The 14513-nt window shown below is 43.4% G+C and overlaps 1 protein-coding gene across 1 annotated transcript; it reads right to left on the reverse strand.

The window, feature by feature from the left end:
- Positions 1-222: 222 nt before the first annotated feature.
- On the reverse strand, positions 223-12661 carry LOC127529571 (voltage-dependent calcium channel gamma-3 subunit-like). Its single transcript, XM_051933533.1, has 4 exons — positions 11641-12661; positions 11350-11433; positions 10523-10663; positions 223-2695 (listed from the first exon to the last, which is right to left on the reverse strand). The coding sequence occupies exons 1-4, from the start codon at positions 11849-11851 to the stop codon at positions 2208-2210; spliced, it is 924 nt and encodes a 307-aa protein (XP_051789493.1). The 5' UTR covers positions 11852-12661; the 3' UTR covers positions 223-2207.
- Between the last annotated feature and the right edge of the window lie 1852 nt (positions 12662-14513).

A 14513-nucleotide genomic window follows, 5' to 3' on the forward strand; every position in this document is an offset into this window, starting at 1 on the left:
AGAAAGTTCCTTGGACTGCATGGCTGAGCAAACACTGTGAATTTCGGGACCTCCTATACACAGGTGTGTGAATTCCAAATGATGTCCAGTCATGGTTTGCCACAGGTGGACCCCCGATCAAATTCTTGACACATGTAAAGGAAACTTAAAGCATACAGGACACTCCTGTCTATAATCTGGAGTGCTACAGAAAAGGGCCCGAATACTTAAAGAAATGAGAGATTTCTGTTTTTAATTTTTAATACATTTTACAAACCTTTCTGAAAACATGTTTTCACTTCGTCATTATTGGTAGTTGAGTGTAAATTGATGGGCAAAAATGGCAAATGCATCCATTTAAAATTACATCTACAACACAAAGAAGTGTATAGCAAGCAAAGGGCTCTGAATATTTTCTGAATATACTGCATCTAAGTGACCCATTTATGTGCAAAATTCCATATTTCTGAAGTAGGAACAGGGGAAAGAGAAGTGTTCTGGCTAAAGTCAGATTGTGACTGACTGATGGCATTGAACCAAGAGCCTTGTCCTTCACAGTCCACCACCAACACATGGCCCATACTTCACCGTGGACAAGGGGTGCCGCCCATCCGTAAGGACCGAGACACTGCATCTTTAAAGGCCTGAGTTGAGTATTAAGGGCTGAGTTCTTCACATTGCAGATTGAATGGTAACATCTCATGGAAAGCGTCATGCAGATAAAGAAAGAAAGAAAGAAAGAAAGAAAGAAAGAAAGAAAGAAAGAAAGAAAGAAAGAAAGAAAGAAAGAAAGAAAGAAAGAGGAAAACGTTTTCTTTGCGTTATTTGTTTATTTCAAATTCTGTGTCAGGAAAGGATGTTTACACAGAGGAGCAGTTCAGCCCGTTTGGGACGGTCATGCACACATGTGAGAATGTGGTCACGACAAAGAGGGTAGGACACCACTGTGCTTGGTCTTACTTGGTCATTTTGAGATCCCTGAAATAAAAATCCTCCCCGCATTTCCTCCGTTCTTTCCACAGCGCAGCATTTCCCGGAGCGACCACCAGAGGGCGCCGCACCACCGCGCCACCGCCGCTCACTCGCACCGCACGTCTGCGCAGGGCTGCAGCATCATCTTTAATCACAGGTGCCAAAAATAACTAAATAAATGAACAGCCCTTCATTTAAAACAAAAGCCCTTAAAAGGTAAATTAGTCTTGGTCTACTGGAGGAAGCGAGTGGGTGAACTGAGAGATCGGCATCTCGTCACCCACACTGCTGCTGCGTGATATGTCCAAGTGCGAGGGAGAGTTTCAGACCACGGTTATCTCACAGTATTTAGTGACCAGGGGCGGGACTGGACACGGTTCCCTGCAATTTATCTTAAGTTCAGTCTTATTATTTTGTGCTGCTTTCAGTTGTATAATCGTGTGCTTTGCAAAACACCTTGTGACGGTGCTCGGTGTGAAAGACGTCGTATAACAAGGAGATTGACTGAGACACAGAGTCACTCACAGTGGCGCGCGGAATTGTCAGGACACACAGTCAATACGATTCTCAGACTCTAAAACACCACGAAACACTAAGACCCCAAAATATGGAGACAATAAGAAGCTGAGATGACAAGGAAGAAGGGAGCGACCATGAAGTCACAGTGTTAATGATACATGAAAACTGTGAAATTCGCAGACGCCAAGACAAGCGATGCTGAAAATCAGGGACATTGTGACACGGAGGTGTGGAAACCGAAGTGAAGGTCAAGGGACGTGATGACACATGGAGACTGGCAAGACGTGCAGACGTTTAAAGCACGACGACACTGGGATGTCGCGAGGATGGCATCAAAGGTGCTTCTTAAAATAAACATTGATTGGTCGATTGATGGACTGGAATGCTAATCTGATTTCTCAGAAGTGCTGCTCCATCATTTGAGCCATACGAGAATTATCGGGCAGCGAAGAAGTCCTTGTGCTACACCTCATCAGAATTCCAGTATAAACAGGATTAAAATGTCTGCAGTCTCGCCTTGAAGCGTCCACATAACTTCAGGGATCTTCCCAAACCAGAGCACTACGTACACTGAAGTGAAGGTGACTTTGAGGTTCGTGAGAAGGGATATGTAAACCCTGACCTCTGGAGAGCTTTGAGCACAGAGCCAAGGAAGAGCGGGGGAGTGAAAATGAACAGGATGAAGAAGGAAGCACCAAGGGCTTAGCAGCTGGGCCACCAGGGGGAGCTGTGCCTTCTCACACCGGGGTGGTCCTCCTATTTGCTGGCTCTTTCAGTTCTTTGGCGAGTGAGTTCACCTGCAGCAATTCCCTGTCAGAATTTCGTAGGGTTCCCATAGTGGATTTGGAGGGGTCCCGCGACAAAGTATACATGGATATGTCTGTAGACGTAGCTCCGGGGAAGCCTTTGCCAGCTTGTAGTGTATCCTGGGATTGTGGCTCGGTGGAACGTGAACTTGACCTCCTGCGAAATCTGTAGCGGTACGTTGGGATACGGCTGAAGATCGGCTTCTTGAAGAAGTCGGAGTGGGTCTTGGCACGGAGCTGCCGGTGCTTCTCAATGTACATGTGCACTGCCGTGACTCCCACCATCTCCGCGATGATAAAGGACAGGGCGCCAAAGTAGAAGGACCAGCCATAGGAGTAGCTCTTTTTGGAGTCGCTCTGCCCTAGAACTCCTGCGTTGGCCGAGATGTACACAATAATGCCAATAATGTTACTGAGCCCTGGAAAGATGAGAGGAAACAAGAGGTAGTAGAAAAGAACATCACTACACCCGTTAAGTCCCACCCGGAGCTCTGTCAAATGGCCTAAACAGTGAGGGTAACAATATCATATTCCGGACATATTGCGCCACAATAGAGCACTCCAAAAGAAAACAATTCAAGTATATTAGTGACTAGTGTGGTGGCCTTCCTAAAGAATGACGATGAGTGGGTACACCGCTAAAGGGCTAACTAAACTCTTGAAGATGGCGATTACACTCTTGGACATGGTGATTGTAGTCCTGAAAATGCGATTATATTTATTGTCAGTGAGGTGTGTTCCCGAAGAATGACATTAAAATCCAGAACACAGGGAGCTATGAGCAGCGTGTGAAATAAACTTTAGTAATCTGGGGGTCCTGTTAGCTCTTCAATGTTGAAAGCACACTGAACTCTTACTCTGGTACTTTAGAATAGACAAGAAATTAGCTGTAGAGAGCTCTGTCGTTTAGGACAAGCAAACCTTAGATAGATAGATAGATAGATAGATAGATAGATAGATAGATAGATAGATAGATAGATAGATAGATAGATAGATAGATAGATAGATAGATAGATAGATAGATAGATATGAAAGGCACTATATATGAGATAGATAGATAGATAGATAGATATGAAAGGCACTATATATGAGATAGATAGATAGATAAGAAAGGCACTATATATGAGATAGATAGATAGATAGATAGATAGATAGATAGATATGAAAGGCACTATATATGAGATAGATAGATAGATAGATAGATAGATAGATATGAACGGCATTATATATGAGATAGATAGATAGATAGATAGATAGATAGATAGATAGATAGATAGATAGATATGAAAGGCACTATATATGAGAGATAGATAGATAGATAGATAGATAGATAGATAGATAGATAGATAGATAGATAGATAGATAGATAGATATGAAAGGCACTATATATGAGATAGATAGATAGATAGATAGATATGAAAGGCACTATATATGAGATAGATAGATAGATAGATAGATAAGAAAGGCACTATATATGAGATAGATAGATAGATAGATAGATAGATAGATAGATAGATAGATATGAAAGGCACTATATATGAGATAGATAGATAGATAGATAGATAGATAGATAGATAGATAGATAGATAGATAGATAGATAGATAGATATGAACGGCATTATATATGAGATAGATAGATAGATAGATAGATAGATAGATAGATAGATAGATAGATAGATAGATAGATATGAAAGGCACTATATATGAGATAGATAGATAGATAGATAGATAGATAGATAGATAGATAGATAGATAGATAGATAGATAGATAGATATGAAAGGCATTATATATGAGATAGATAGATAGATAGATATGAAAGGCACTATATATGAGATAGATAGATAGATAGATAGATAGATAGATAGATAGATAGATAGATAGATAGATATGAAAGGCACTATATATGAGATAGATAGATAGATAGATATGAAAGGCACTATATATGAGATAGATAGATAGATAGATAGATAGATAGATAGATAGATAGATAGATAGATAGATAGATAGATAGATAGATAGATAGATAGATAGATAGATAGAACTTTAAGTAGATGAATCACAGCCCACAAGGCTACTGCTCACTCTTTTTAATACTAATGGTCAGTTCTTCATGGGAATATCTGTGAATGAATCCCCCACCCTGCCCCAGACCACCACTGCAGCACTATTCAGTTAAGAGCATGGAATGGAGAAGAAGGTCATTCTGAGGGCAAAGCAGTGCTCTGCTCCTTTGCAACATGAACAATCTCGATATGACAGCATCAGCAGTCACCATCACATTCTGTTACCAACACTTCAGTGTCTGTGAGACCCAGGCAGGCACTAATTTCTGTGTGAGGCTGGTCAAAATATGTGCTTTAATGTACTGCTGGACAGGCTTTTGCCACTCAAACATCTAATGTAGCCCACCACATGCCAGTCAAACATCTAGACCCACCCATTCCAAAGTGATCACAGACCGCTGCGTTCTTGTCCTTATCTGCCTGCTGCTGCTGCATTATTTTATCAGAAACTCAGTAAAGGGGCACTGAGTGATTCACACCACCTTAATTTATTTTCAAGACCCCCCCCCCCCCCAACACAATTTTGATTTTCAGACTTTCAGGAGTTCCACGCAGTTAGCTAGTGGGTCCCACACCCCTCCAGGACTGCGTGTATTTTGCCTATTGACTAAGAGATAATATTCTTGAAGAAGGTGACAACATTGCAGTTCAGAGATTCCCTCCTGGTAAGTTAGATGTTATTCCAAAACTGTGATCCTACCGAATGTTGCATTCCAGAAACAAGAGGCTGAATTCTTGAACTGTGCAGTGTTACTTCTTAAGATCAAGTTGGCTTTCCTTAAGAATGATATTGCATGCTGGTTGGACATATGAATGTCACCATACTGTGCTCATGTGACAATTCTACTACTACAATGGCAAGGACTACAATGTAGCATCCATCAATCTCTTTAATCAGCTTAATCCAGTTCTCAAGTCACCAGGAGAGCCAGAGACAACCCAGAAAGAGTGAAATGGCATTTATGAAGAATATGGTTATACTGCAGAACAGTCTAATTAAATTCTAAAATAGTGTGGTGCCATTCTTTAAGGATGCGGTGGCATTGCAGAAGCAAGTCATTATATTCCTGAAGCTTCATTTACAAAGCGATCTTGATAACTTCCATAAATGTTTCTGCGTTTGTGAAGTCTGATTATTATAATAGGGTAGAAATACCTTCCATATTATTCTTAAACAGTGAATTAGCACTGCGGTGGGTTGGCACCCTGCCCGGGATTGTTTCCTGCCTTGTGCCCTGTGTTGGCTGGGATTGGCTCCAGCAGACCCCCGTGACCCTGTGTTCGGATTCAGTGGGTTAGAAAATGGATGGATGGATGAATTAGCATTCCTGCCTCAAGGTGTAATTCCTAAAGCTATAACTTAGTTATGTTCCAGGACAGTATCTATTTTCCTAACTATTGTGGTAGCATACGTAAAGAATACTTTCCATTCCAGATCAGAGAGGCTCTGCTCCTAATGAGTGAGATGTTTCTTCAGCGTGCTGTTACATCCCAGCAAAGAGAGAGTATATATTGTCAGGCTCGTGAGACTGAGGTTAACAATACCACTTTGGGACAAAAGTGGGCGCTGTCACTAATGGTATCTTCTCTTTCACTTGCAGCCCTGAGAAGACTCTGACTGAGGGCACCTAAACCCGACCCTGACACCCAGAGCTGGTCTTGTCAGGGCCCCAGAAGATGGCTCCTCATTCACAGCCAGGAGTCCTCATTCGAGATCCAAGAAAGAAAGAGCTGACTTTTATGTCAGCTGTCCGTCTGTTGTGCCACGTTGCACTTTTTTGCTTGATTTTCACTTTGCCTTTTAAGCAGGGCTACCGGATTGGTAGCCCAACAATTTCTGTTGCCTTGCTCTGTTGCATCAGCTGGTCACACCACACACACACACACACACACACACACACACACACACACACACACACACACACACACACACATATATATATATATATATATATATATATATATATATATATATATATATATATATATATATATATATATATATATATATACTGTATATATACACACATACATATAGCAGATTCAGAAATTATTAAGATCCTTTCACTTCCTGCATATTTTATTGTGTTGTAGGATTGATTTTAAATGGACAAATTTATAATTTTCGCCCAGCAGTCTGAACTCAATAGCCCATAATGATGAAGTGAAAATACATTTTCAGAAAAGTCTGCAGATTTATAAAAAAGTTTGATTTATTTATTAAAAAAACATCGCCTGAAATGTCTTATTCATCGGAGTATTCAGACCCTTAATTCAGTACTTTATAGAAGCCTTTTGGCAGCAATGACAGCATCAAGTCTCCTTGAGTAGGTCTCTGTGGACTTTGCACACCTGGATTTGGGTAGTTTAACCCATTGTTTCTAGCAGATAGTCTCATCCTCTGTTAGACTGGACAGAAAGCGTCTGTAAGCTGCCATCTTCTGGTCTCTCCATAGATGTTCTGTGGGGTTTAAGTGGGAGCTTTTGCTGGGCTGCTCAAGAACAGTCTTAGACTTGTCCTGAATCCACTTGGCTGTATGCTTTAGATCACTGACATGTTGAAAAGTGGACCATCGCCCCAGTTTGAGGCTGTGTGCACTACTGAACAGATATTCTTCAAGGACTTATTTGTATTTGGTGGCATTAATCCTTCCCTCTATTCTGACCAGTCTCCTTGTCTCTGCCAGTGGCAAGCACCTCCATAGCATGACGATGCCACCGTATGGCATTAGGCAGGAGATGAGCTCTACCTGCTATTCACCAGACCTAGAGCTTGAAGTTCTGCCCAAAGAGTTGAATGTTTGTCTCATCAATCCTTTGAATGCCATTTGGCCACCTCCAAGCATGTCTTTCACTGAAGACTAGCTATCATCAAGCCACTCTACACTAAACACTTGACTGATGGCCGTCCTCCTAACAGATTCTGTCATCTCATTAGTGGACTTCTGGAGTCCAGTGAGATTGACCATTGGGTTCTTATTTACCTCCCTGACCAAGACCTGTCTTGCCTGGTTACTCAATTTGGCCAGACAGCCAACTCTAGACAGAGTCCTGGTGGTTCCAAACCTCTCCCATGTCACAATTATTGAGGCCGCTGTGATCCTGGGGACACTCAAAGCTTTAGAAATGATTTTATACCCATGCCATGATCTATGCCTTTATTGCGGAGCTCTACAGAGAGTTCCTTGGACTTCATATTCTGGTTTTTGTCCTAACTTGCAGTGTGATTTGTGGGATCTTCTACACATAGATGTGTCCCTTTCTAAATGATGTCCAAATATATTCAGTTTGCCCCAGGTGGACTCCAGTCAAGTTCTAGACACATCTCAATTAGCATTAAAGCTAACCGGATGCCCCTGACCTCACTTTGAAGTGCCACAGCAAAGGGTCTGAGTACTTATATGAAGGAGAGATTTCAGTTTCTGAGTTTCATTACATTTATCAACCTTTCTTCAAACACATTTTCCCTTTGTTATTATAGGTTATTGAGTGTGGATTGATGGGAAAAATGGCAAATGCATCCGTTTAAAATTAAATCTGCAATTCAAAGTGTGCAGAAAGTGATGGGGTCTGAATACTTCCTGAATCCATTGCATATATGTGTGTTGGGGGCTCAGAGCAAGACCACAAAACAAGGGTGGGTTATGTAAAGCCATATGTCCTAACGGCTCGAGAGTGGTGGAGGAGCACTATGAGGACTCATGATGTCACCTCTGGAGGATGCCAAAAGCCCTTCCCCTTCTGGAGTCAACCACAAATGCTGGAAGCTGGGGACCATTCTGTGATAATGTGCTTCATTGTGAGCCTGACTGGGATTGACTCACAGCCAACCAAACAATTTACTTTTGTTTCTTGCCTCTTTCATTTGCTTATCGTTATTAGCCTTGTCTCGGGGAGACCCCAACATTTAACAGTGTATTGTCCCATTTATCCTTAATATACTTGTACACTGCAGTGCCTTTCCTAGATATTAAGTTGCCATTTGAAAAGAATATACGGTAATCCCAAAACATGTTCACTAAATTCCTGAGCTTCCAATGTTGATAAATACCCAAACAGAATGGCCATATTCCTGAACACTGTAATCTGTCCTTTCATCTTTCTCCTTAACCTGAGTAATCAAAAGCGCTATATAAATGTAATGAATTATTATTATTATTATAATTCTAGGGAAGCCAGAAGCATCTTCAAACCAAATGATAACATCCCAGAAGAATGTGGTTACATTCCACAACTGTGTGGTCATTTCCCTGAAAAGTGTGGTCAGGGCCATCTTAACAGCATCTGGACAAAGTAGTGTACTGGGACCCCCATTTTTATAGCAAAACAGAAACATACATAGGCATCAGAAACATCGTGGGCCCATGGGCAGTGCCCATTGTGCCCATATGTTAAGATGGTCCTGAGTGGTGGCATTTCTAAAGGATGTGGTTACATTCTGGTAACTAGTGACAATATTCCTGAAGTTAAGTAATTCCAAAATAATAAGATGTCATTCCTGAAGGGTGTATGCATTCCAAACAGAACTTACTAATTTACACTGCCTGACACATTCCTGATATTCCTTAAATATGTGATGTTGTTCCTGAACAGTGAGGTGCACTTCTCAAGTGACTGAATATTTGAACTCTGGAGTTCCTCCTTCATCTCATTGCCTCAGCCTGCTTAATGAATTTCTAAGGTCAATGGGAGCTGAAGAAGAAGAAAAAAAAGAAGAAGAAGAAGAGAAGAAGAAGAAGAAGAAGAAGAAGAAGAAGAAGAAGAAGAAGAAGAAGAAGAAGAAGAAGAAGAAGAAGAAGAAGAGATGAAGAAGACATTGCATTTATATAACACTTTTCAAGAGCACTTTACATAGAGAGGGGAGAGCCACTTCAACCACCACCAATGTGCAGAATCCACCTGGATGATATGACATCAGCCATACTTGTGCCAGTATGCTCATAGCTAGTAGGTGGTAAAGGGGTGATGGACATAGTTAGTTAGAGACAGGGGATCATCGGGGGCCTGAATGGATGAGGTAGTGGACACTGGGGTACACCCTACTCTTTTGAAAAAAAGCCCAGGGATCTTTTATGACCACAGAGAGTCAGCACTTTGGTTTTTACGTCTCATCTAAAGGATGGCGCCGTTTTTTGCAACACAGATTCGTCGTCACTGCACTGTGGCATTAGGATTCACACACAGACCACATGGTAAGTGCCCCCTGCTGGTTTCACCAGCACCTCTTCCAGCAGCAACCCAAGCTTTTCCTAGATGGTCTCCCATCCAAGCACCGGCTGGGTGTGAACATACTTAGCCTCGGGTCGATTACCTGTTCTGAAGTGCAGGTGCTATGGCTGAAAGAAGCCCATTCCTAAACACTGTGGAGACTTTGGTGAAGAATGTGGTGACATTCCAGAAAAGTGGGGTCAGTAGGGTGGCAGTGTGGCACAGTGGTTAAGGCTTTGGACTTCAAACCCTGAGGTTGGGGGTTGGGGGGGGGGGGGGCTTCAAATCCTGATACAGACACTATGTCCATGACCCAACCACTTCACCTGCCAGTGCTGCAATTGCAAAAACAAATGAAATGTAACCAATTGTATCTCCAATGTTGCAAGTCACCTTGGATGAAGGTATCAGCCAAATAGCAGTGTGTATTCCTTGAAAGCAATAGCTGAAGAGATTAATGGCAGCATTTTGACTTTCCTAGACAGTGGGGTGGCATTCCGTTTATTTTTTGCATAGCGTTCTTCACTGAGTGCAGGCGCAGAACGCTGTGACAAGTTCTCAAGTAAAATGCAAATATAAAATGCAAGTTTTAGGAATGACTAAATACAGACTAAATATACCTAAAGACTTAAAAACATTTTAAAAGAGTGTCGTGGTGCTTCTTAACGGTTACTTGGCGTTATTTGGCAGCGTGGTGACCCTCCTATAGACGGAGATTATATTAAAGAGCATATGGTGGCTTTTTAAACCTTGTGTTAACCTTTCTGAAGAATATGAAAAGGTGAAATGTGATATGAGATTGTATTCTTGAATAATGTGAATAAATTACAAAACAGCAGTGTGGTGACTCCTGAACACTCTGGTGGAATTCCTAGGCAGCCTGGTGGAAATTCTGAACAATGTAGGAGGTAATGAAATTTCCGGAGAGTAGACGTACATAATAATTGCAATTACATTTCCCCTCTGATCCATACCTGCAGATACAAAGAATATGCCAGCACTGAGAATGATGTTATTACGGCTTTTGTAGAATTCACTGGCAGCGACGCAGAGTCCTCCACAAAACAGCAGCCCCACACTAAGAATCGGAAAAATGCTGGACGCACGCACGGCACCTGCAAAACAAAAGTAAGATCAGCCTCTTCTTGCTGCTTTAAGAGGAAAAAAGGTCAGAAAGTTCAGGTTATCCCCAGGAGAGGAGCTTTAACAGAAAAGCCAGTGGGAGAGGAGCAAGGTCACATTGGAACTGCCACCTCGCTTCATTTTCCTATTTGGACCAAGGTCACCTAAGTAATATTAGCCCAAATTGTGCTACAGTGACACATGCCATGAGCACAATAGATCGATGACAGCTCATCATGAGAGGAAAAAGGTTGACAAGGTCACACGGGCTCATAGGGAGGTAGAGCTGCTATGTCAGTGTCAGAGGATCAAGGTCAGAGCAGAACATCCAAGGTCAGTGAGGTCATCCCAATCCTAACTAGCCACACTGGAAATAAAAGGACTGCCTAGAGGACTCAATTAGCATTAAAAATCCTCCCTGCCGTTGCCCCACCCAGAGATGCACAAGTTTAACCAGCCCCAATGCCAACCAGCCACTCAGACTGGAACTGAATCCATAAAGACCACCTGAACCTCTTCTCAGGAGAGAAGCAAGGTCATCTCAGTTAACCGTTGAATACCTGGTGGCCTCTTTGCCCATAGCCGTCCCCTCCATGCCGAGCACGGTGCCCACTACTCTGTTTCTATGGAGACGCTCCTTCAGAAAGCGCAAATCTGGAATTGAGGAGAGGAGACTTACGGAGGAGGTACTCGGCGGCGTCCTGCTCGTGCTCGGCATCCTCGGGGAAGTGGCTGATTTTTCTGCAGATGCCTTTGAAAGAGCCTAAGGGGGTAAAGAATTGAATTGAAAATAAAAATGGCACGTTTTGAAGTGAGGGGCCAGCAAACGGAGGATTAAAGAGTCTCCATAAGAAAGGGTTAAAAGAGACGGGGGTGGAGTTAGGAAAGAAGGAAAGGGGGCTGACGGGATGGAGTGGGCTGGTGTAGGAAGACGCCACATACACACACACAACTCCCGAGTCTCGCTCACCTTCCAGGCAGCACGTTCTCCACAATCCCGAGTGGGTCATCACCTCCTCGTTTTTGCGGCTCGTGTCGTTGTCGCCGATGGATTTACTCCGGCAGACACCCCGAGAATACAACCAGTAGTCTGTGCCGACAGCGATGGTCATCAGGCTGAAAGCGGCGAACGCGCCCACGGTGGTGAGGAGCATCTGGACTCCGCGGTTACACGCCCCCATTTCTCCTCATAGTGCGGGTGCCACACACGGGGGCCCGCGGCAGGGGGCGGTGCACCTCAAGGCTGACATCACTTCGGGGCTGTGGGGGATCTGGATGGGGGGTGTCCAAAATGTCGCTCCCACTCGAAGAAGAACGAAGTCCACTCGCTGATCGAATATTCCGCCTGCAGGAATCAATTCTCCCCTTCCTCATGAAAGAAATTGCCGCCGTGGTGCTGAAGTGGACAGCTCCCTCCGTCTCCGAGCGCTTCCACGCTGCTCTCGCGGATCCGCGCTCTGATTATTCGTGCAACTTTAGCATATTCTCTGCTCTACTGCCTGTCATTTTCAGGGTGTCCACTACCGGAAAGACGCGCATCCACAATGTGCCAATTGTTGATAAAGTCGACATTCTTGGTAGATCCGCGGCTGGTCAATCGGGCATTCTCAGAGTGCGGCGGCACTGGAAATCAAGCGCCCAGACGCTCGTCAAGATCGCTCGCCTGGATTGGTGACACCACACAGATTATAGTTGTATTCAGCGGTGACCAGTCAGCCCTCTGCCTTCTTCTTCTGTCTTTTCCGTTGCTCTCTCACACTTACGATGTCTCCGCTGCCCCGCCCTCTCACGGTGCCCTGCTCTCTTCAGCGCTCCGTCCTGCGCTGATCTGTCGGGCTCCTCCGCTTCTCTCGACCGCCTCTCAGTTCTCGAGCTCTCTCAGCTCCGCTCTCTCCTGCGCCCTCAGCGCTGCCGCGGCGCTGAATGGATGAGTCGCTCCGTCATCCCGCCGCCTTCTGAGCGCCTCCGGCCCCTCCTTCATTATGCAAAGATATTGACGAGTGATGCATAAAGAATGGGACCCTGGAGGATGGTAGTCTCCTTAGAGGAACGTGAACTCGCGCCATTTAATGTCTTTTTTAAATGTTTCCTTAGTATCGCGCTAAGCTTGTTAAAAACGGCTACACCTTCTCTTGAGGTGGCATCTCTGTCTCTTGACATTTGGGGGAGATCACAAAGCCTTAGGTCAGTTCACCTGAAGTCTTCTTCAGGGCTCACAAAGGGACACGGCCACCCGTGTAAAGCGTCAGATTGACAAGAAGGACTCACGTTAGCAGAACGCTTCATGGTGTTTGTTACTGTAATGAAGAGACCATGCAGCAGGTGAGAGACACAGGGGCTTGGATTGCTAATAATATGAAAATAGCAACTCTGAACTGTTACTCACCTCCGGTGGTAAAGGTCTCTGAACAAGAACATCAGCTTGGCATGGGCACCAAAAGTAGCCTATGTGTAGAAGATGCTTTAAGAATGTGTTCATTGCAATCAAACATTGTGATGTCTCCACGTGCATCTGTGAATCCTATGAAACTTTAATGCCACTCCTAGAGAACATCTCTCTACACTTTTAAAAATGAAGGTGCCAGAGTGGTTCCTCAGACGGATGCCATAAGAACCAGAAAGAACCTTTTGTTTAGATCTGTAACAGGTTCCATAAATAACCAGGGGTAGATGACAGATTTGTGAAGTACCTATGGGGTTCCTGATTTTTGACGTACTCTTGCTGCTTATAATAAGACAGGATATGTTCAGGTTTTCTTGGTCTGTTGGCATCCTGCTGGGTAATCTACTATAGATTAAAGGTTTCTGTTTGATTCATATATGAATCTTTTCAAAGCCAAAAGAACCAATTTCTTATTCAAAGAACCCCTCCCAGAATGAAATGTTTCTTTGTCAAGCAAGAGGTTCACAAGGAACCAGACCACCCAGTAACATGCCATTTAAAAACTGTTATTTTTAAGAGTGTATGCAAATGCATCTCTGTGAACCTGAGAAGCTTTGAAACACAACATTTACGATGAGACAATGTCCTCTGAAAAGTGTCCAAATATATACATGCTAGATCTCCGGCTCTTTTATATGTGCCCATGTGAGAATTCAGGACCATGAGATATGTGCAGTATTCCCAGACCCCTCAGTGCTCTCACTGTCTACTTGATAGGGCCCAGAGCTAAGTCCACATGAAGATGTGTAAGTTATTCTTTACTCCAGAAAATGGAGAAGCTCTCAAATACCTTGTGAGGTGTCCATTTGAGGATGCACACTGTGTTTAGTATTCTGATGTCCACAGACATGCTCATATCTGAAAGTGCAAATGTGCTTAGTGCTTCAGTAGGCTTCCCTTGGTTTAGATATACAATCTCTGCAGTGCCCTGAAATGTCTTGGTGTATGTGCAAACTCTTCTGTTCCCTGAGACATGTCCAAAGGACAAGCTGCAAACCCTCCCCACCCCACCCTATTCCTGGAGATGAACCCATGAAGGAAAATTGGAAAATATATCAATTTAATGATATGCAAACTCTCTGATGTCCTGAGGTGCATCTGTCTGAGGAAGTGCAGTTTGTCTAGTGCTCTACAACAGCTCATTGTGAGACACACAGTTTATTTAATGCTGTGAAAAGTTCTAGTGACCAAAAGTAGGACCACCTCAGGATGTGGAAATTCTAGTGACCCAAAGTGTGACCATGTGAGAATGCAGAAGTTCTAGTGATCAAAAATTATAATCATTTGAACATGTGAAATCTCTAGTGACCCAAAGTCTGGATATTTGTGGACATGGAGGGTCTAGTGATCCAAAGCTTAACCTTGTGAGAATATGGAATTTTTATGACCCAAAATGTGAC

The sequence above is a fragment of the Erpetoichthys calabaricus genome, chromosome 11 (genome assembly GCF_900747795.2).
Source record: "Erpetoichthys calabaricus chromosome 11, fErpCal1.3, whole genome shotgun sequence".
NCBI lineage: Eukaryota > Metazoa > Chordata > Cladistia > Polypteriformes > Polypteridae > Erpetoichthys > Erpetoichthys calabaricus.